The sequence below is a fragment of the Protopterus annectens genome, chromosome 12.part0 (genome assembly GCF_019279795.1).
Source record: "Protopterus annectens isolate FY-2018-M chromosome 12.part0, PAN1.0, whole genome shotgun sequence".
Taxonomy (NCBI): domain Eukaryota; kingdom Metazoa; phylum Chordata; order Ceratodontiformes; family Protopteridae; genus Protopterus; species Protopterus annectens.
Genome location: NC_056746.1, coordinates 123,661,104 through 123,685,409, shown reverse-complemented (window position 1 = coordinate 123,685,409; position 24,306 = coordinate 123,661,104). Strand labels below are relative to the sequence as shown.

General features: G+C 42.6%; 1 protein-coding gene across 1 annotated transcript in view; it reads right to left on the bottom strand.

Annotated features, from left to right (window-relative positions):
- The window catches only part of CLEC16A (C-type lectin domain containing 16A), a gene marked incomplete in the record, with an annotated part of 3,039,290 nt that overhangs the window by 1,531,409 nt on the left and 1,483,575 nt on the right, over positions 1-24,306 (bottom strand). The window contains 1 exon segment of the mRNA XM_044089149.1: positions 8,730-8,774. Coding sequence (XP_043945084.1) covers positions 8,730-8,774 — 45 coding nt within the window.

Here is a 24,306-nt window from a genome sequence, read left to right as displayed (position 1 = left end):
GTCCCAGGATGAGGCTTAATATGAGCTGTATAAACAGACAATCCATGACGGTCCCAGGATGAGGCTTAATATGAGATGTATAAACAGAAAATCCAGGACGGTCCCAGGATGAGGCGTAATATGAGCTGTATAAACAGACAATCCATGACTGTCCCAGGATGAGGCTTAATATGAGCTGTATAAACAGACAATCCATGACTGTCCCAGGATGAGGCGTAATATGAGCTGTATAAACAGACAATCCATGACGGTCCCAGGATGAGGCTTAATATGAGCTGTATAAACAGACAATCCATGACGGTCCCAGGATGAGGCGTAATATGAGCTGTATAAACAGACAATCCATGACTGCCTCAGGATGAGGCTTAATATGAGCTGTATAAACAGACAATCCATGACGGTCCCAGGATGAGGCATAATATGAGCTGTATAAACAGACAATCCAGGACGGTCCCAGGATGAGGCTTAATATGAGCTGTATAAACAGACAATCCAGGACTGTCCCAGGATGAGGCTTAATATGACCTGTATAAACAGACATTCCATGACGGTCCCAGGATGAGGCGTAATATGAGCTGTATAAACAGAAAATCCATGACGGTCCCAGGATGAGGCTTAATATGAGATGTATAAACAGAAAATCCATGACGGTCCCAGGATGAGGCTTAATATGAGATGTATAAACAGACAATCCATGACTGTCTCAGGATGAGGCATAATATGAGCTGTATAAACAGATAATCCATGACGGTCCCAGGATGAGGCTTAATATGACCTGTATAAACAGAAAATCCATGACTGTCCCAGGATGAGGCGTAATATGAGCTGTATAAACAGACATTCCATGACGGTCCCAGGATGAGGCTTAATATGACCTGTATAAACAGACAATCCATGACTGTCCCAGGATGAGGCGTAATATGAGCTGTATAAACAGACAATCCATGACTGCCTCAGGATGAGGCGTAATATGAGATGTATAAACAGAAAATCCATGACGGTCCCAGGATGAGGCGTAATATGAGCTGTATAAACAGATAATCCATGACGGTCCCAGGATGAGGCGTAATATGAGCTGTATAAACAGACAATCCATGACTGTCCCAGGATGAGGCGTAATATGAGCTGTATAAACAGACAATCCATGACTGCCTCAGGATGAGGCGTAATATGAGCTGTATAAACAGACAATCCATGACGGTCCCAGGATGAGGCGTAATATGAGCTGTATAAACAGATAATCCATGACTGTCTCAGGATGAGCCTTAATATGAGCTGTATAAACATAACCCACACATTCAGGTCACTCCACAAGTACAAATATGACTCTGTCATTGTCCATGTTGGTGTGAATGACCTGAGATGTACCTCCCTGGACTACATGAAAAGAGACATTGAAGAGCTCTCCAATCTTGTAGCCCAGGCAGGTATGACCCTAGCCCTGAGTAGCATCCTGCCATTGCCCAGAATGATACCGCAGTACAAGGACAAAATGACTGACTTCAACAAGTGGCTAAGCTTGTGGTGTCATTCTAAGGGGATCCAGTATCTGTCTGCTTGGGATGACATGGTCGACAGACCATGATGCTTTGCCACAGATGGCCTGCACCTGTTGCCCCTGGGATTCCGGATACTGGCTAAGGCTCTTGTTGTCCCTATAGTGCCTTATTTAGGCAAGGTTCAAATGACGTATTCACCACCATAACAGGAACAGGCAAGCAAAAACTGAGGGTAAGGCTACTCAATGCTAGAAGTCTAAATCTTAAAATGCACTCACTCGAAGCACTCCTTAAAATGGAGAGCATCGATATCTGTGCAGTGACTGAGACCTGGTTCAAGGCTCCAGAGAGCACCCCTGTACTGCCAGGTTATAACTCATACCACACCTTTCAGCCATGTAACCTGGCCGAAACACCAAAGGCAGAGGTGTGTCCATATTCATTAAGGATATTCACACCTACAGGCTAGTTGCTCAGCATAATGCATCAGAGGTTATCCAAGTGCAACTACCTCTGGGCAAAGCTGCAATCCAAATTGTAGCTTGCTAAAGATCACCCACCATGCCCCAGGATTCCCACTCCTCTTTTCCTGATGTACTGGAAAATATTAGGGTTCAACCAAACACCCTAATAAAGGGCGACTTCAACTACCCCACCATTATCTGGGAAAACTACTTGTGTACCAACTCCTTAGCTCAACGCTTTCTGGAATTCATAAACTCCAATGCCCTGGATCAACTTATCCACACCCCCACCAGGGGCAACAATATCCTAGACCTAGTCATTACCAACATGAGTGACTGGTGTTCCACACCTGAAGTCAACTCCTCGTGGTCCGATCCGACCATAAGCTAATCACCCTTGATATCCACACCCCCATTAAGGAAACCACAGTAAAAAAATGTCTCCAAAGCCAACTTCATGCTTCTTAAGACAGAAGTGGTGAACTTCATGACACCCATTCAGATGGACAATACAATTACAACTGCTGAATCCTACACAAATGCACTCTATAAGCACTTACACAAGTGCATGGATCGTGCTATCCTCCAAAAAAAGGAAGCCAATCTGGTGGTCCCCTGCCATAAACAAACTGTTCAACAGAATGAAGAAACTGTTGCAAAAGAGATTAAAATCCCATGAGTGGAGGAGCTCCCTGGTCAGCCTCAGTAAAAAGTTGAGATCCCTTATAAAATCTTCCAAAGCTAGCTATGAAACTAAAATCGCCACTAATTCCAAGGACAACCACAAAGCATTCTACAGCTATGTTAAGAACCTCGATGGCAACACCCAGATCTGCTCTGAGTTACAGCACAAAGGCAAGAAAATTACACAACCAACTGATATTGCCAACATCATGACAGATAGGTTCAGTGCTAACTTTAACCCCCCCCCCCTCACCCCTTAAAGGGCCCATATCTATACAGGAAGAATGCAGAGTCCCTGTAATCACAACTATGCAGGTAAAAGCTGCACTGTCTAAAGCCAAAAACACAGCATCCATGGGACCGGACAACATCCCAGGCTGCGTTTTACACAAACTTCAGAACGAACTGGCTCGCCACTTAAGCACCATGTTCAATAATAGCCTTGCATCAGGCTTTGTGCTCACTGAATGGCGCACAGCAACAGTTTTCCCACTCCACAAAGGGGGAGCCACTACTGATCTCAGGAACTATCGACCTATTAGCCTGATGAGCCTGGTCTGCAAGGCCATGGAATGTATCATCATGAAACTCATAAACAAGGACATTGGTAAACTCCAAACTCTGGATCCCACCCAGTTCGGGTTTGTGAAAGGCAGATCATGCCTCCTGAACCTGTTCGACTTCTTTGAGGCAGTCACCAAAGCCGTAGATGAGGGTAAGGTGGTTCACACAGCCTATTTTGACCTCGCCAAGGCTTTTGACACCATCCCCCATTCTGGAATTATAGCTAAATTCACTAAACTAGGTATAAATCCTTACATCACAAGATGGGTTGCCAACTGGCTCACTGACAGAACCCACACTGTAAAAGCTGCAGACTCTAAATTTGACCTCAAAGCAGGGACAAGTGGAGTACCACAGGGTTCCGTCCTGGGACCTCTCCTGTTTGGTATCTACTTCTCTGAAGTACAGGCTAACACAGAAGGCCTCTGGCTAACAAACTTCGCAGATGACTGCAAACTAGGAGCCATAGTCATGTCCCCAAATGATGTGGACATCCTACAGAAGGGCCTCACTGAGACAAATACCTGGTGTCAGAGCCATGGCCTCAAGCTCAATGCCAAAAAGTGCAGTGCCATCCCCTTTGGTAAAAACTCTGTACCTATGAACTACCACATAGACAGCAATCTACTTAACACCAAATGCGTGATAAGAGACCTTGGGACCCAGGTGGACAGTAGTTTCTCTTTTGATAGTCACATCGCCACAGTAGTCAGGAAGTCCTTCTATGTGGCACACCTCATCATAAAAGAGTTCTCATCCAGGAAAAAAGAGGTCATTGTTCCCCTCTACTCGACACTCATTAGACCCATTATAGAGTACAACGCCCCTTTTGGAATGTACCTCACAAGACATCTGCAGCAGCTGGAAAGGCCACAGAAGTACCTCACAAAAAGGATTACTGACCTCAAACAAATGCCCTACACTGACTGCCTTAAAAAACTCCAGCTTCACTCCGTAGCATATCGCCTACTCCAAGGTGATCTCTGCCTAACATACAAAGCTAAAACTCAGAGCTGTTGGACATGCTACACCTAAAGAAATCTCAATCCCTAACACGCTTCTAGGGACCTAAACCTTGTCACCACAATAAACAGGACATGCTGGAGGGATAGATTCCTGTCCCAGAGACTTCCCATACTCTGGAACAGGCTACCCATCTATGTCAAGCAAAGTTCTTCATTAGCACTCTTCAAGAAAAATCTTGATGAGTGGATGGGAAATAGGAAATACACCCCGGGGATCACTTCTGTCTCTCTGCTTGACAGTGGCACAGGAAAATAACTTTCTTGGGTGGCGTAAGCCAGGGAGCCTTGTTGGCTAGGCGTATGTAGGCCCTTGGGCCGATAGCCTAGTACCTACCTATGAACCCATGAAACAATCAGAGCCATTCAAAGATTACTATTTATTTGGAGGCAAGACAGACTTCTTGTCTTTTGCAATTGTTGTGTCTTTCGGCTTTTCCCGGTTAGGGGTCGCCACAGCGGAACTCCTTTCCACTAATGATTGGCAGTTGATTTTTACGTGCATGATAACTACAAAAAAGAACTGAGATGGTATTATACTGAGGCATCGACATAACTATTTTTGGTACTTGCTACTATCAGACAGTCACCTGGTTAGAAGAAAACAGTTCTTGTTTAATTAGTAAAGCAAAAGCTGAAGTTAAACATTTGATTAATGTTCCCCCCAGGCGTACAGGACGTCTTCATACCACCCCTTGGTGACACATGCATTGTATCACATGCATGCAAAAGCCTGTGCAAGCTAGTCTTAAAGTGGTGCTACTTATTTATTTAGTCTGTTCAACAGGGTAGTACACTAATCATAACTGACCATCTGCCAGCACAGCCTGGGTAACTTAGTAACCTCATCCCTAGTACATTCGTTTCCAATGTATTTTGAAAGTATTCCTGCATTTGGCTCAAAGTCAGACTCTAATACCTGACCAAGTGTGTCACATAGTTCACTGACCTAAAATGTAAGCTAACAAATAATGTACATCTTTCTGCCATACCTGTCAGTCTATACTCTGTGTCAGTAACCGTTTCAAATGTTGGGACCAACTACAGCAATTGCTGAAATATGGAGAATGAATGGCCGAAAGAATGGACTTATATATACAAAGTCATAGTTGCCATTTCTTGGAATATTCCCTTTTCTTCGAGGTATGCAGATCTTGGAGTTAGTATGTGTAAGTTTAGGGGATGTGGGGGGGGGGGGGCTTAAGCCCCTCTGCAAAAATAAGTCTAAAGGAGAAGACCGATTTTCAAGCTTTGCTCTTCCCCTGTTTTGAGTCTTTTTTTTTTTTGCCTTGTCAGCACCAGGCATTGCAAAGACCAACATTTCAAAAGGGATCCCTCTCTGTCAGATGGTACAGAATCCAAAGAAATGGTATTTCTTTCTGATAACACGCAAACAAAATGGAGTCTGTGGCTGGCTCTGCCTTCTAGTTATTATAAAAATCTACTATGTCCTCTGTGTCAACTGGGTCTCTACATATCCTGTCAGCTCTCTGATCTGGGGGGGGGGGGGGTGTCTGTATACCGGGATGCTGGTAATTAGTCGGTACTGCATCAGCGAAGGTATCAAGTAATAGTTAAAAATGACAACTTTGTCTGTTTAGGGTCCTGCAGGGCCACCCAAAACATCTGTAACATTAATACCCTCAAGAATGAAATCAGATTACTCACAAGTACCTTCAGGATCATAATGCGGTTCTGACGTATTCTGGGACATACAGATCTTTTCTTTGTTCTCTGAGGACAGATTTTTCTTTTTCTCCTCCCATCATGAACCTTTCCTGGTTCTGGCACAAGTTTACATATTTTTCGTTTTCTCCTCCCATCCTGAACCTTTCCTGGTTCTTGCACAAGTTTACATTTTTGCCACAGACTGATTCTTTGCTGGTCTGGTTTTATACTATATGATTTTCTGGCTCTCTAGAGGTCACTGCTGCTTCTTTTATTGTCGATCTTTTTACTGAAAGATGAGCATCACCGTTCATTTAATTACAACGTATTACATTGTGTCACCTGGTGGCACACTTTCAGGGTTTTTCCTTTTTCTACATTGTAGTGTAACCATGCAATCAGTATAAATAATTTAGGAAGATGCAGGGGATCAGTGTTTTTTTTTTATGTTGTGCTTTTTAGAGTTGGATTTTTGGAAAAGCATAACTTAGTTTATGCTACCAACTCCAAATGTAAGTAAAATGATTCTTCTCACAAAGAATGGCCCAGCAATGGGACAGAAGCAAATTGAGGCTGACATTAACTGACTTCCTGCCCAGCTTTAAAATATCTCCTGGAGAATCAGAAGTAATGAAAGGGCACAGTAACTATCCATTAAGAGGTGAAGGGGACCAGTGACAGTGCTACAAAAGAATCCTCCTTCATCTGCATGTGAGAGTTTCGGACCTCTTCAGGGTCTTCACCAACATACAACCTAGGTCTTTGTTCTGCACCTACTGGGCCCAGAGAGTGATTTTAGCTGCTCTTAAACAAAGCTCTGAGTAAGTGGGATGATTCTGTGGAAGGACTAGGTTGGACTCCCAGTTCTGGAAGTCCCTTCTTTTAGGGCAGTTTGCAATGGCTTACACTTCTATGTTTTTGACTAAAACTCTTCTATGTATATGTGGCTGCTTTCTATCTCTCCTATTCCATGCTGCTGATAAATAAAATTATGTATTTTTGAGATTCTTTACAGAGTGTTTCTACAACCTCTTTATTTTTTTCAGTTACATAAAAGGCCAAAGGCTTAAATCTTCTTAATAAAATAACTTTTGTAAATGTTTTGATGCAAACTCGCAGCGTTTTATGTCACATTCATGTCTCAAGCAAGAGAAGCATGGAGTGGAGTAATTTGCTGGGGTTATACGCCTGCTACAAAAGCAAACCGTTTTTTACTCTGAAGGGGGAAGACATCCCAGTAAAGCAGGAAAAGTTGAGACAGCATGATCATTCTTCATTTTTCTACTTCATCAAAGAGATGTGAAATAAATTAACAAGGTGAGCATACAACTGCACTTCTTCTGAAACAGTTCTAGTTTCTGAATGACAAGCCCCTGCAGAGGGTATGTGCCAGCACTGCATTTATGGGAACTGCACACCATCTGCATTAGCACCTTTACAACTACAACATCAACATTTGCCTTTGCAGGGCTGAAGACCACTACTGGGAGAAAAAAAAAGACAAAACAGAAGGACATCTCACTTATCTGTTGATTAAATAGAGATGTAATGACTTGCACAGTGACCTGAGGAAGGTGTAATTCTTACAAACCCTTCTGATGTCCAAACGGGAATCCAAGATGTAAATGGAGGTAAGATGAGGTCATTAAGTACTACAAGAAATAGAGAGTGTGATGCTGAACTTCTGCCTTAAAATTTCTAACAAGGCCAAGGGATCATCCAACAGACCATCAATGGTGACAACAGATAGAATCAAGACAAAATGGAAAAAGTTTTGCAGGTGTGGCTCTACTTTTAGTTCACAATATAGTCTGGTAGACCAACAAGTGTGGTACAGTGTTTGGAGTTGCTCATATACAGTGGATGGTTTATTGCTTTAGTTCCTGCCAAACGCATCTTCTGTGCAAAGTCTATGTATCCACCATGTGTCTGTGTGGATTTTCACCAGAGTCGCCAGTCTCATCTCACATCTGAAAGACACACTAACTGATGAAGTAGAACTCTTGTAACTTGCCCACAGGTCTGTGTCAGTGAGTGCCAGTATGTACATCTGCAGCTTGCACTGGACCGTCAGCCTATCTAGGACCGATCCTGTGCCTTATGGCCGCAACTTGGCAGAATAAGCTCCAACTGTTCTTGAGCCTGAACAGGAAATTCAGGGTCTAAAAGTCGAACGAATGACTGAACAAATGAACGAATATGTTTGAGCGTGTCAGTGAGGATATGAAGCTGTTTAAAACGTAAGGCAACTGAAAACAATTACGACTGCAGTACCTTAGGTTTGTTTGTGGGGTGTGCAGTTTAGAAGCTATTAGGCAAGAAAAGCATTACAGACTATTTATTCATTCACTGATATCTGCTTTATCCTTCTTAGGACCATGGGAAGAGAGATTAAGCCTATCCAGACACCATCAGATAGCAGGATAGCAACACTCTGCATAACACTTTACAGCACAGATAATGACTAATGTACATCTGGAGAAGTAAAACTCTGACTCCTGTACAATGAGCTATGGGGCATGGTTATGCTTTATTATATTCCCCTAGAAGTGTTCACAATCACTGCACCTGTCAATATCCCACAACGTTACTGATTTCTAAATGACACACTGTGCAGACACTATGGATTGTACAATTATTCTCAGAGAAAACATCTCTATCAGATCTTAGTTTCCACAACACAGTTAAAACATCCGTGTAAATGTTACAGGCCATATTATTTCCAATACTCCGACTTACTATTGTTTGATGAACAAATAAATAAAAATTACATTAACAGGTCAAGCCACAAAATCAAATGCAGTCTAGAAATGTTAAAAAAAAACTACCTTATAAAAGCGTCGCAACAGATGGACACTTTCTTCCCTTGCTCCCTATAATCAAAAAAAAAAAAGTAATATAAGCAAAACATCAAAGTCAGAGTGAATTATGGGTTCATGTTAAGTACTTTGTCTCACTATTTCTAAACAATCATATATGTGAGTTAGATAAAAATTAACATAATTACGTATGCAGATGATGTGTTAATATTAGCTACTGGGAATGCCACTATAATTCTTCAGAACAAAATAGAATGTGGTTTTACTTCTAAGTAGCAGTGGCTGGTGCACAGCAAGTTATCCCTGAACCCAAGCAAGTCATCAGTCATGACATTTCAATAAAAAGTCAAAGACGGACCAAGCAAAGCTAGAGTCTTCCCTGTGTAACACCTTAAACCCCATGGGATATATACAAATGGCCCTGTAAGGACATACTAGTGTTTCAGTACAATGTTTGAAAGATGCCATCTCCGTCCTTATGAAGGTTCCTCTAAACAATCTGATTAGCCAACTTACTAAGCAAAAATTCTTGGTCCAGTTCTCAACTAATTCCTTTGATTTACATCCCAAACAGAAACATCAGTTAGCAAAGCACTCTGTGGCTCAAACCGTGCTCCAAAATGTGTAAGCTGCTCATCGTAAGAGCAACAAAAATTCTGTGTTTCCACGCTCTTATTTCCAAATTACAATGCATCCTGCCAAAAGTTGCACAAAATTTTCACTACGTTGTTGGTCTAATTCAGAGTGGAATAAATAAGAGCTGAAGATTTATCTTAACAGAGTACAAAACCTACCAATGCCTCAACTGCAAAAGACCAGCTGGGAGCGTGGAGTAACTAGGAGAGGAACCTTTATACTCATCACCCTGATATACAAATAATTAACTTGGAATATTCTCCCGTACTGGATAAACTATCCATCAGGACTCCATGATGCTCACTTACAGATAACAAAAAAGTATATGGAGCTTATGAGACCACCTTTTGGCCTAGTCATGGGAAAAAATCATCTCTAAAACAGCCCCTTGCTGCTGGAACCAGCACCTAGTACGAGATCACAATGGACTGGTGGACCCCAGCCATAAACAAACTATACAATAGAAGGAGGAAGCTACTACATGATAGAGCAAAATCCCAAAAAGGGAAGGCATCTCTGATCAGTATTAGAAAAAACTACAGGCACTCATAAAATCGTCTAAGGCCAGCCTAGAGAGAAAAATTGCACAGGACACTAAGGATAATCACAAGGCTTTCTTTAGTTATGTTAGGAACCTGGGTGGGAATTCCCAGATATGCTCAGAATTAGTCCAAAATGACAAAAAATACATAGAACCCACAGACATTGTCAACATCCTAGCTGACAGGTTCAGCGCAAACGTCTCCCCCCTCCCCACCAAAAGGGCAAATATCTATCCCAGCAGAGTGCTGCCCCCCTGACATCTCAGATGCTCAGGTAAGAGCCGCCCTCTCCAAAGCAAAAAACACAGCATCAATGGGACCAGACGGTGTCCCGGGCTGTGTCCTACATGAACTCCAAGAAGAGCTAAACCCAAACATAAAACTACTCTTCAATCTCAGCCTTACTACAGGATATGTACCCAAAGAGTGGCGTACAGCAACAGTGGTCCCTCTCCACAAAGGTGGTGCCTCAACGGATCCTGGAAACTATCGCCCCATAAGCCTGACTAGCTTGGTCTGCAAAGCTATGGAAAGGATCATCATGGACCTCATTAATAAAGATATTGGGGACCTACAGACACTGGATCCTAACCAGTTTCGGCTTTGTTAAGGGCAGATTCTGCCTCTTAAACCTGGTCGATTTCTTTGAAACAGTCAGCAAGGCCATTGACGAGGGGAAGGTGGTCCACACAGCCTACCTGGACCTCGCAAAAGCCTTTGATACAATACCCCACTTGGGCATTATAGATAAGCTCACCAGCTTAAATATAAACCCCTATGTCACTAGATGGGTTGCAAACTGGCTCAAGGACAGAACCCACATAGTTAGAATTGCTGGAGCCATGTCAGACTCCAAACCAGTTACCAGTGGCGTCCCACAAGGCTCAGTCCTGGGACCTCTCTTGTTTGGTATATATTTCTCGGAGGTACAGGCCAACACAGAAGGACTGTGGCTGACCAAGTTCGCAGATGACTGCAAACTAGGCACCATAATCGACTCTCCAGCTGACACAAGCATCCTCCAAAAGGGCCTCATAGAAACAGACAACTGGTGCCAGAGCCATGGCCTCAAGCTAAACGCCAAAAAGTGTATAGTTATCCCCTTTGGCAAAAACAAACTGCCCACAAATTACCACATAGGTGATAATCCATTAAGTACGGAAGAAGTAATTAGGGACCTGGGGACCCAAGTTGATAGCAATCTCTCATTTGGCAACCATGTGGCCAAAGTGGTTAGAAAAAACATTTTATATAGCCCACCTAATCATGAAGGGATTCACATCTAGATCAGGGGAGGTCATCGTGCCTCTTTACTCATCCCTCATCAGGCCCATAATTGAGTACAATGCCCCTTTTGGGATGTACCTTACCAGACACCTGCAGCAACTGGAAAGACCCCAAAAGTACCTCACCAAGAGGATCAAAGGGCTCAAACAGATGCCATATGCTGCCTGGTTAAAGAAACTCCAGCTCTACTCAGTGGCACACCACCTGCTCAGAGGCGATCTGTGCCTGACGTATAAAGCCATGTCCAACCCAGAATTAATGGACATGCTGCACCTCAGAAAATCCAAATCCCATCGAGCTACACGCTCGAGAGACTTGAACCTCAGCACTGAAATAAATAGGACATGCTGGAGGGACAAATTCATAACCCAGAGGCTCCCTTCACTCTGGAATAAAATCCCAGTCCAGGTTAGGCAGAGTCCCTCATTGACTCTCTACAAGAGGAATCTTGATGAGTGGATGGGAGATCGTAGGTTTACCCCGGGTATAACTTCTGTGTCACTATTAGACAGAGGCACAGTATACCAACCTCGAAAAAGGGCATAGCAAAATTAATTTAAAATGGGTGGCGAAAGATAAACACACTCTGGCTAGGCTTATAAATGCCCTAGTGCAGATAGCCTAGTATGAACCTATGAACCTATGAACAATGAATATACTTTAGTTAATTTTCAAACAAAAGTGAAAGACCACCTTCTCGTGGAGAATGAATGTTAGTGCTTTACATATGGAGGAAAACCCTTGACAGCATCCTACCCAGCTCACGCTACTTTATGTAAAGTCCATGGCCCTACATACAGGGCTATACTCAGGGCCAGTGGTAGCATTCTGGGGGCTGGCTATGACTATACTCTTCTAATTCACTTTTTTGGAGGTGACAAGATGTAAAGCTTCATACTGAAGTGTCAATGTTATATAACACGTGTACAGCCTGACTTTACAGTCTCTGTGTGAGAAATCTCGGGCAATTATTTGAGTAGTCCTGTGCAATGACTTGTACACAATGTATCCTTAACCTGGCTAACAACTGATACTAATATCTACATGTATATGATTTGTACACAATGTAGCCATAGCCTGGCTACAAACTGATACTAATATCAACATGTATATGATTCGTACACAATGTATCCTTAGCCTGGTTACAAACTGATACTAATATCTACATGTATATGATTTGTACACAATGTAGCCATAGCCTGGCTACAAACTGATACTAATATCAACATGTATATGATTCGTACACAATGTATCCTTAGCCTGGTTACAAACTGATACTAATATCTACATGTATATGACGTGTACACAATGTATCCTTAGCCTGGCTACAAACTGATACTAATATCTACATGTATATGATTTGGACACAATGTATCCTCAGCCTGGCTACAAACTGATACTAATATCTAATGTATATGACGTGTACACAATGTATCCTCAGCCTGGCTACAAACTGATACTAATATCTACATGTATATGATTTGTACACAATGTATCCTTAGTCTGGCAAAAAATTGATACTAATATCTACATGTATATGATTTGTAGACAATGTATCCTTAGCCTGGCTACAAACTGATACTAATATCTACATGTATATGATTTGTACACAATGTATCCTTAGTCTGGCAAAAAATTGATACTAATATCTACATGTATATGATTTGTAGACAATGTAACCTTAGCCTGACTACATACTGATACTAATATCCACATGTATATGATTTGGACACAATGTATCCTTAGCATGGCTACAAACTGATACCAATATCTACATGAATATGACAGGATGACTTCCCCATATGTACTCAATGATCTAGATCGATTGTAAAAGAGGCAAAAAAAAAAAAAAAGTGTGGGGGATTGTTGGTGCCTCCCACAGTATGCACTTTGTACTCCTCATGCCCTACTAAGGGGGGCGGCTATAGTGCAGCAGGTGTCCTTGACCTCCCCCATAACGCTAGAGCTCAAATACTAATGTTAACCTCATAACAACCTCTTCAAATATGTCCAGCTGAGTCATCCTTTAAACCATTAACATGAACGAGACAAAAAGCATTTAGTGCTCATCTGCTGATTACTGCCGATAATAAAGACCTTACAATTTGATTCTTCATTTACAAGAAATTTAATTTTAATGACATGAATAGTACAGTTGTGTACCTACCATAAATGTAGATGTTCGAGTGTATTCACTGCTGCAGTCATTACACTTGGGTTATCCTGCTGGCAGGCAACCCGTAGTCGGCCCGAGTTCCAAAGTTTTGGTCCGGCGTCGGTTGCTGTCGCCTCTTCCCTGACAGTGTGCCAGGGGTATAAAAGTTGCAACCAACGCCTTTTCTTCAGTTTTTCTTGCTCCAGATGTCAGGTTCCCTCAGATATGAAGGCTGTAAAGATAAAAATATGCCAAACAACCATGCATATATCACTAAAAACATTTTCTTCTTCTAAAAGCAAATACACCACACAGGTTGTATAGAGTTGAGAAGTACAGAATAGTCCCAGCAAAGAGGGGATGGTGGGTGGGTAACCAGGACTGCAACAGTGAATACACTCGAACATCTACATTTATGGTAGGTACACAACTGTACTATGTTCATCGTGTTTCACTGTTGCAGTCATTACACTTGGGTAGAATCCCAAAGCTTAGGCAGGGTGGCTTGGTCTAGATTGGATTAGGCGAGGCTAACAAGCCCTGCAGAACTGCAGTGGCAAAGCCTGCTCTGGATATGGAGTAAAGAGGTAAGTGGTAGTGCTTGGTGAAAGTGTGCACTGAGCTCCAGGTTACAGCTTCTAATAGGTCTTTGGTTGGTACCCCTCTGAGGAAGGCTGCTGAAGTGGCTGCTGCTCTGGGGGAATGAGGCCTAATGCCCTTAGGCACAGATTTGCCATGTTGTGCATAACAGAAGAGGATGCAGTGTCCTATCCATTTGGAGATTGTCTGCTTTGTAATAGGTTTTCCTTGTGATCCTGCAGCATATGCTACAAACAGTTGTTCAGTTTTTCTGAAAGCTTTTATTTTGTCCAAGTAAATCATAGCTGCCTGTGAATATCCAAATAGTGCAGACGTCTTTCCCCTTTATTCTGGGGATTTGGGTAGAAAGTAGGCAAATGAATAGTTTGGTTTAAGGCCACATTGGAGACCACTTTTGGCATGAATGTTGGGTTCGTCCTTAGAGAAACCCAGTCCTGGTGAAAAATGAGGAAAGGTTCCACCGCCAACAATGCCTGTAGCTCTGAAACTCTTCTTGCTGAAGTTATTGCTTGGAGCAGAGCAGTTTTCCATGACAAGAATTTTAGATCAGCTGTGCTGGCTGGTTCAAAAGGAGGCAGTGTTAGTTTTTCTAAAGCAAAATTGAGGTCCCAAGTAGGTACTGGTGCTCTCCTCGGGGGTCTTATATTCTTTGCCCCTCTGAGGTACTGTCATAGTAGAGGATGTGAAAAAATAGGAGGATCAGTATTGTAATGAGCTGAAATGGCAGAGGCATGGATTTTAATAGAAGAAAAAGATAGGCCTTTGTCCAACATCTCAGTCAGGTATTGTAAAATCTGGGGCAGAGTAGGGACCAGTGGGTTGAGCCCTTGTGCCTGGTTCCAAGCACAGAATCTCTTCCATTTTTCCGCATAAGATTTCCTAGTGCTGGGTCTCCTGTCTTCCAAAATTACATCCATATCAGCTTTGGAGAGAGGTGCAGTCTGAGTGGCTACATTATCTGCCATGCTGCCAGGTTTAAGGTTCTGAGTTGACTGTGCATAATCTGATTGTTTTGCTGTGTCAGAAGATGAGGGATATGAGGTAGAGGCCAAGGCGGACCTTGGGACAAAATCTTTAGGACTGGGTTCCAGTGCTGGCGTGGCCAGTTTGGTGCAATCAGGATCATTTTTTGGCCTCTCTTGTCTGACTATTAGAAGCACCTTGGTGAGAAGAGGCATTGGAGGGGAAGGCATAGACTGTCAGATTTTTCCAGTTGAAGGATAAAGCATCCACTTTCCATGCCTGAGAGTGATAAGTCCTTGTGTAAAATTTCTGTAATTGGCAATTGTGAGGGGAGGCAAATAGATCTATGTCCGGGCATCCCCATTCCCTTGTTATCATGTTGAACATGAACATTTGTGGATTTAGCTTCCATTTGTGAGGATCCATGAGATTTCTGCTTAGCTCGTCTCCCAGTGTATTTCTCGTTCCTGGCAGGAATTGTGCTTGCAGATGTACCTTGTAAGTCAGTGCTGTGTTCCACAAAGTCATGGCTTGTCTGCATAGGGGGTAGGAATGTGTGCCCCCTTGCTTGTTTATGTATCACATAACTGTGGTATTGTCCGTCTTTATTAGTAATTGTCCTGGATGTATTATAGGTTCATAGGTTCATACTAGGCTATCTGCCTTAGGGCATTTATAATTATTTATTTATTATTTATTATCAGTTTGATTACCGGGGAAGTCCACTGGGCCAAGAAGTGCCCATTTTCAGTGGAGGCCCAGGGAGAAAAGCTCCATGAACAATTTAATACAATATAGGATACAAAATGAAGAATAAAGGTTGCAAAGTGAAATACCATACAATGCAGGTTTGCAAAATACAAATAAAGGTTACAAAGTGAAAATACAAGAGTTGGATTCATACATTCGAGACATAATATACATTATGAGACAGTTAAACAAATTGAGACAGTTTAACAACTTGACTGCAGAGTTTTGTTTTTTTTTTGAAACAATATTTACATGTTAGGAGTCAGAGTCTGCTGGTTCTAGATCTTTTGATTAATAAGAATGGGAGTATAGTGGAGAGGGGCTAAGGGGAGCTTAGTGGGGAGGCCCTAGAATTTATGTGGGGTGAAAGCAGGAGCATTTCCATTTGGAAGACAGGTGAAGAAAAAGTTGGCTCTTGAAGGAATCTGTGTTGGGCATAGTCCTAAGAGAAGGAGGCAGAGAGTTCCATTTTCTACCTAGAGAGAAGGATAGTAAAAGCTGGCCAGAGGATCGCTTGGGTTTGGGAATGGAGATTAGGTTTTGGTGCTCAGATCTCAGTGATCTGTTAGGGATGTATGGAGGAAGGATGTCCTTTAATGCTGGGCATTTGTCCGGGGAGAATATTAGTTTGCGGTAGTCTAGGTCGTTAGGGAGTTCTAACCAGTTCAGAGAGTGTAGGCTGAGGCAGTGGTGAGTTGATGTCTTGGATTTAGTTACAAATTCAGAGATCTTATTATAGCAAGCTTCGAGCTTAGAGGTGTTGGTGACAGATAAATTGGTTAGAAGAGGGGCTCCATATAGAAAGGAAGGGAGGCGGTAGGTGATTGCCAAGGTATGCCTAGTGGAGTTGGAAAGAAAATGATTGTTCCTATATAGCATACCTAGCTTTTGGTGGGTTTTCTTTATGTTTTGTTGAATGTGAAGATCAAATTTGAGGTATTCATCTATGGTAATGCCAAGGAGTTTTGCAGAGGGAACCACTTCAATAGCAGTGTTAGTTTGACTTAGGACATTGACAGTGTTTTTATCCAAAGAGGAAATCTTGGAGGGGAGAAAAATTAGTATTTTGGATTTATTGGAGTTGAGAGAAAGGTGGTTTTGGTGCATCCATTTCTCTGTAGTGGTAAAGGCGAATTGGGTTTTGGTCAGTAGTTCAGGAAAGTTTGGGGCAGAGCAGACCAAGGTAGAGTCATCAGCGTATTGCATGACTGTGGTGTCAGGGATGAAGGTGTGAAGGTTATTTATAAAGATGTTGAAAAGCATGGGTCCAAGGATGGACCCCTGAGGAACACCAGTAGGTGTCGGCAAGAAGGAAGAGAAGGAGTTCTTCCATTTGACTGCTTGAGATCTGTCAGACAGGTAACTGGAGAACCAGGAAAGAGTGTTTGGGGAGAGACTGAGATTAGCCAGATGATGAAGAAGGTGAGTGTGGGAGATGGTGTCAAAGGCTTTTGAGAGATCTAGCAGAACTGCGGATACAATGAGTCCAGAGTCTCGTGCTTGATTGACAGTTTCTAGGAAGGAAAGTAGGGCAGTTATGGTACTGTGGCCAGGATGGAAGCCATGCTGGGTAGGTGTTAGGAGGTGATTTTGAATTAGATAAGGTAAAAGTTGGTGGTGGACACATTTTTCTAGAATTGTAGATATTGGAGAGAGTAGGGCGACAGGGCGGAAGTTAGAAATAGTAGTTTTTTGTCTCCTTTGTGAAGCGGTAGAATGTAGGCTGAACGCCAGAGTTTTGGAACATATGACTCATTTATGGATCTATTAATCAGAATACTAATTGGGAGAGCGATTCCTTCAGCTGCATGTTTGAGGAAGCAAGAGGGAATGTTGTCAGGGGCATTAGAGCATGGCTTTAGCTTGGATAGAAGCTTTTTTATAGTAGTTGTGGAAACAGGTTTGAGATGGAAATTGATGGGATTGTTGTTTGGGTTGCTGAGTGATGTGAAGAGGGAGTTAGGTGGGTTATTATTAGGGAATGTTTTGGTTAGCTTAGATATGGATTCAGTAAGGTGTTGAACTGGGAGCTCAGTTTACTGTCAGTTAGATTAGGGTCAGGGCAAGGGTTGTTTTGAGATTCTGGATGAAGTAGGGAGTTGACTGATTTCCAGAACTGTTTTGGGTTTTTATTGTTATTGGACTGAAGTTTATTATAGTAGTCTTTTTGTCCTTGGTAATAAGTTTTTTTTTACTTGATTGCGGAGTTGGGTATATAGGAGTAAGGTAGAAGACAGTTTATTTTTTTGATAAAACTTCCAGGATTTGTCTCTGTGATGCATAATTTGTTTAGTTTCTTTGGTCAGCCATGGTGCAGAATTAGTTTTGATTTGTTTATTTCTTAGTGGGGTTAGTGAGTTGAGTTTCTAGGAAGATAGAGTTGAAGTGCTCAATAGCATTGTCAAGTGAGAGGGTATTTAGAGGTTGCCAGTTAATTTGTTTAAAGATGTTAGAAAAAATTGAGGGGTTGAAGTTGCTGAGGTTACGAGTTTGAATGTAAAGACGGTGGTGTTGGATGGAGCTACTTGATCGATGGATGAAGGCAGGGAGATGGTCACTGAAGGTGTCAGGGATAGTGCCATGGAGAGTGATTAAGCCTAGCCAGAGTGTGTTTGGCTTTCGCCACCAATTTTAAATTAATTTTGCTATGCCCTTTTTCGAGGTTAGTATACTGTGCCTCTGTCTAACAGTGACACAGAAGTGATACCCGGGGTAAACCTACAATCTCCCATCCACTCATCAAGATTCCTCTTGAAGAGAGTCAATGAGGGACTCTGCCTAACCTGGACTGGGATTTTATTCCAGAGTGAAGGGAGCCTCTGGGTTATGAATCTGTCCTTCCAGCATGTCCTATTTATTTCAGTGCTGAGGTTCAAGTCTCTCGAGCGTGTAGCTCGATGGGATTTGGATTTTCTGAGGTGCAGCATGTCCATTAATTCCGGGTTGGACATGGCCCTATACGTCAGGCACAGATCGCCTCTGAGCAGGCAGTATGCCACTGAGTAGAGCTGGAGTTTCTTTAACCGGGCAGCATATGGCATCTGTTTGAGTCCTTTGATCCTCTTGGTGAGGTACTTTTGGGGTCTTTACAGTTGCTGCAGGTGTCTGGTAAGGTACATCCCAAAAGGGGCATTGTACTCAATTATGGGCCTGATGAGGGATGAGTAAAGAGGCATGATGACCTCCCCTGATCTAGATGTGAATCCCTTCATGATTAGGTGGGCTATATAAAATATTTTTCTAACCACTTTGGCCACGTGGTTTTCAAATGAGAGATTGCTATCAACTTGGGTCCCCAGGTCTCTAACTTAATGGATTACCACCTATGTGGTAATTTGTGGGCACTTTGTTTTTGCCAAAGGGGATGACTATACACTTTTTGGCGTTTAGCTTGAGGCCATGGCTCTGGCACCAGTTGTCTGTTTCTATGAGGCCCTTTTGTAGGATGCTTGTGTCGGCTGAAGAGTCGATTATGGCGCCTAGTTTGCAGTCATCTGCGAACTTGGTCAGCCACAGTCCTTCCTTGTTGGGCTGTACCTCCGAGAAATATATACCGAACAACAAAGGTCCCAGGACTGTCAGCTAGGATGTTGGCAATGTCTGTGGGTTCGGTGTATTTTTTGTCATTTTGGACTAATTCTGAGCATATCTGGGAATTCCCACCCAGGTTCCTAACATAACTAAAGAAAGCCTTGTGATTATCCTTAGTGCCCTGTGCAATATTTCTGTCGAAGCTGGCCTTAGACGATTTTATGAGTGCCCGTAGTTTTTTGCTAATACTGATCAGAGATGCCTTCCCTTTTTGGGATTTTGCTCTATCATGTAGTAGCTTCCTCCTTCTATTGTACAGTTTGTTTATGGCTGGGGTCCACCAGACAGGATGTCTGCCTTTGGAGGACTGGGTCTAGGTCCTTGAAGGCTGTCAGGGAATTCTGTACAGCTAGCATCTCTTTTTGATTGATGTGAAGATGCAGTTGTTCCTTAGGCCACATGCCCTGAATACATTTTCCTGCCATATGTGCTCCCCAGGCATAATCCGATGCATCCGTTGTTGTCTGCCTGGTTGTAGGTAAGGTGAAATTCTGTCCCTTGTTGTGGTGGCAGGCCTGTGACCAACTTCGAAACTCCTGTTATAGGCAGGGAATCAAGGTTATGATTGTCTCTAGGCTGTAACAATGCTGAGTCTAAACACTTTTTAGATACCATTGTAGTTTCCTCATATGCAGTTTGGCATATGGAATTAGAAGAATGCACGATGCCATGAAAACCAGGGCCTGCAGAATTTTTCTTGCAGGGAGCTGGGTCTTTGTTGCCATCATTTGAAAGTAATGAGTCAGTTGCCTATATTTGTTTGGTGTGTGATAAGCCATCTGGGTAGTTGTATTCAAGCTTGCACCCAGGAATATTATCTATTGAGAGGGCACTAGTTTTGATTTCTTTTCGTTTACTGTGTACCCTAGGCAAATTAGTAATCTTTTTATAAACTCCAGGTGCTTTAGAAGAATGTCCTTGCTCTCTGCTTGAATAAGGCAGTCGTCCAAGTAGGGATATATTTGAATTCCTTTTTGCCTGCAAAATGCAATTACTGGTGCCAGGCATTTTGTGAAGACCCTGGGCGCAGTAGATAAGTCAAAGGGCAGTGCAGAGAATTGATAATGCATTGAGCCTGCTATAAATCTGAGGTATCTTCTGCACGATTGCCTGATTGGGACGTGCAGATATGCCTTCTTGAGATCCAAAGTAACTAGCCAAGCCTCTTTGCCCAGCATGGGCAAGAGTTGTTGTAGTGTTAACATTTTGAATTTTGGAACATCCAGGAAAGTGTTTAGGATTGACAGGTCCAATATTGGTATCCATGCTTTGTCCTTTCTGGGTACTAGGAAAAGTCGTGAGTAAAATCCTTGGCCCTGTTCTTCTTGTGGAACATTTTGAATAGCTCCCATATCCATAAGAGCTGCAATCTGTTTTTGTGCCTCTGCCCATTGGTTTTGAGGCAGGTTTGGCATACCTTTTGGTTTTGGAAGCATGTGGAAATGGAACCTGGACCCTTGAGAAACTATGTTCAACACCCATTGGTCTTGGGTGATCATGTGCCAATTTTCTGAGAAAAGTGCTAGCTTCCTCCTAGGGGTGCTGTCAACTGGTAAGTGCTTGGCATTTGCAGAGGGAAGTCATTGTGACTGTTTTCTATAAGGTTGTGATTTGTTTTATCCTCCTTTGAGGGCTGAAGAACCCCATTGTTTAGGTCTGTAGGAGCCTTGCAGCTGAGATCTGCCTCTTGGGTGTCTGTATCTGCCTCTTTGTGGCCTGTCTGACACTGGAAAGGACCAATTTTCTGAAGGCCAGTTCCTGCTGAATCTAGGTGGCTGAATCTGTAAGAAATCTTTTACAGTTTGCATTGACTTTGCTTTATCCTCCATTTTCTTTAAAACCTCTTCTGCCTTAACACCAAACAAAGTATCATGCTGTAGTGGAGCATCCAATTTCAACCAAGCATGTCTTCGAATAACCGAGCCTGTAACTGCGGCTCTACAAGAAGCTTCTAATGAATCAAAACCACATTGCAGAGTATGCTTTCCCACTTGTTCAACTGCATGCAATAAATCCTGCATTTCTTTACAGTCAGGACCTTCCGTATTTGTAACCATTTTCTGCTTTAACAATGACATGAGATACTGCTGATATTTAAGCATGTGAAACTGACAGTTTAAAGCTCTTACAGCTAAAGTAGCAGAAGTGTAAACTTTTTTCCCCCATCTGTCCAGAGCTCTGGAATCCCTATCTGAGGGGACAGGATTTTGGGCAGTGGAAGCTTTAACCCCTTTTGGACCCTGAGAAATAGTTTCTGGGTCTGCAGCGGGTTTTTTGTAAAGAAATTTATGAGAGTCAGGGACCCTGTAGTACCTGTCTGGCTTTACTGGTGCAGGGGGTGAAGAATCTGGAGACAGACTGGATTCAGAAAAAACATCATCAACAATATCAAGCACAGGGGGGATAGCCAAGGGTCTGTGCTGAGGCAATAGAAGGAAATCTCTGAGACTTTTCTTGGATTCTGAATAATCCTGGCTCTGTCAATGGAAATGTTCCCTCATGGTGTGCAGGGTTTCCCCAAAAGAGTAATCCTCAGGCAGTGAGGCTGAAGGAATGGACTCTTCAGCATCAGAGTCCACATAGAGAGGGAGATAATAGCCCTGGTCAGAGGAAGAATCAGAAGAAATGGAAACCTGATCAGAGGAATCATAATCAGTGTCTTGCCTAGGCTTTTTGTCAGGAGGGGGATGGGGGCCCCTGATTAAAGTAATACGGTCCTTAGCCATTTTAAGCATCTGTTTCTTAGGCATGGATGACTGTTCTGGAGAATGCTGTACTTGTTTCTTTGTTTTTAATGGTGTTTTTGACTTTGCCTTTGCTGCTGTAGTAGCTTTAATTGTAAGCTGTGAAGGTCTGAAAACACCCTCAGAAGCTGGTGCCTGCTCAGCGGCTCTGGACCCATCTGAGGGTATATTTTCCGAAGGCCCAATACCTTGAGTTTCCACAGGCCTCGGTGTCTCCACATGGCTGTTGGTTGCGACCTGTGGCTCTGAGGTAGCGGGTGTCAGGGGCTGCGAAAGTGCCTCACTGAGAACCGGCGACTGGCCTAGAAGAGGCTTCATCATCGGTTTTGGACATCGGATGCCTGTCTTTTTCTTTGTCTTTGCGTTTTTTATACATTCCGGTCGTCGGTTGTTCCGATGGCATTATGTAATTAAATCTTCATCCAAAATAATGTAAAGCAAAATCAAACCGACATTTAATAGTGCGTTTATTAAATCTAGCACAAAACCGACAACTAGTGATGTCGTGGTCAGGGCCTAGGCAAGGAATACAGTAAGAATGGAAGTCCTTATGAGGTATTTGCTTCCCACGAGAAATACAATTATTAACTTTTACTGACATCGGTCTGGAGCAAGAAAAAGTTTCCCCAACGGGGTACTTAGCTTTATTGAAGACTTCGGTTCTGAAATTCAATTTTGAAAATCTCAGGAGTCGGCCAACCGGCACTTGCGAACTGCTTATGCTTCGGGCATTGCGCGGCAAGAAAGACTGAAGAAAATGGTGTCGGTTGCAACTTTTATACCCCTGGCGCACTGACGTCAGGGACGAGGCGACAGCAACCAACGCTGGACCAAGACTTTGGAACTCGGGCCGACTACGGGTCGCCTGCCAGCAGGATAACCCAAGTGACTGCAACAGTGAAACACGATGAACATCACTCAGTGATTACTTAACCAACGCTTTAATCCCTAAGAGGAAATATCAACTTGAGAAAACTTTGAACCAGAACAAAACGCAAACCCAATACAGCAGGCAAGGAATTGTCCCAACTAATATCAATACTTAAACGAACTGAGACATCTGAGATAACACACAACGTGGTTTACAGCATCAACAACCTTAGAAATCCTCTATTTACATGTTTTTTTCCCATATAATAAACTAATTAACCTCTTTTTCCTTAAACAGGTTATATTCTTCCATTTACAGACCAACACCCAACAGTTTCTCCGTTCAACCGACAACATACAATGAAGAAAGAAATTTTAAATGGAAAACAAATATAAACCAGAAAGCTGCACGCACTCATCTAAACATAAACCAGAAAGATGCATATGCTAATCTAATCATATACCAGAAAGCTGCACACGCTCATCTAAACATAAACCAGAAAGCTACACTCGCTCATCTAAACATAAGCCAGAAAGCTGCACACGCTCATCTAAACATAAATCAGAAAGCTACACGCGCTCATCTAAACATAAACCAGAAAGCTGCACACGCTCATCTAAACATAAACCAGAAAGCTGCACACGCTCATCTAAACATGAACCAGAAAGCTGCACGCGCTCATCTAAACATAAATCAGAAAACTACAAGCGCTCATCTAAACATAAACCAGAAAGCTGCACACGCTCATCTAAACATTAACCAGAAAGCTGCACACGCTCTTCTAAACATAAACCAAAAAGCTGCACACACTCGTCTAAACATAAACCAGAAAGCTGCACACGCTCATCTAAACATAAATCAGAAAGCTGCACGCGCTCATCTAAACATAAAACAGAAAGCTGCACACGCTCATCTAAACATAAACCAGAAAGCTACACGCGCTCATCTAAACATAAACCAGAAAGCTGCACACGCTCTTCTAAACATAAACTAGAAAGCTGCACACGCTCATCTAAACATAAACCAGAAAGCTGCACGCGCTCATCTAAACATAAATCAGAAAGCTGCACACGCTCATCTAAACATAAATCAGAAAGCTGCACACGCTCATTTAAACATAAATCAGAAAGCTGCACACGCTCTTCTAAACATAAACCAGAAAGCTGCACACACTCATCTAAACATAAACCAGAAAGCTGCACACGCTCATTTAAACATAAATCAAAAAGCTGCACACGCTTTTCTAAACATAAACCAGAAAGCTGCACACGCTCATCTAAACATAAACCAGAAAGCTGCACACGCTCATCTAAACATAAACCAGAAAGCTGCACACGCTCATCTAAACATAAACCAGAAAGCTGCACACGCTCATCTAAACATAAACCAGAAAGCTGCACACGCTCATCTAAACATAAACCAGAAAGCTACACGCGCTCATCTAAAC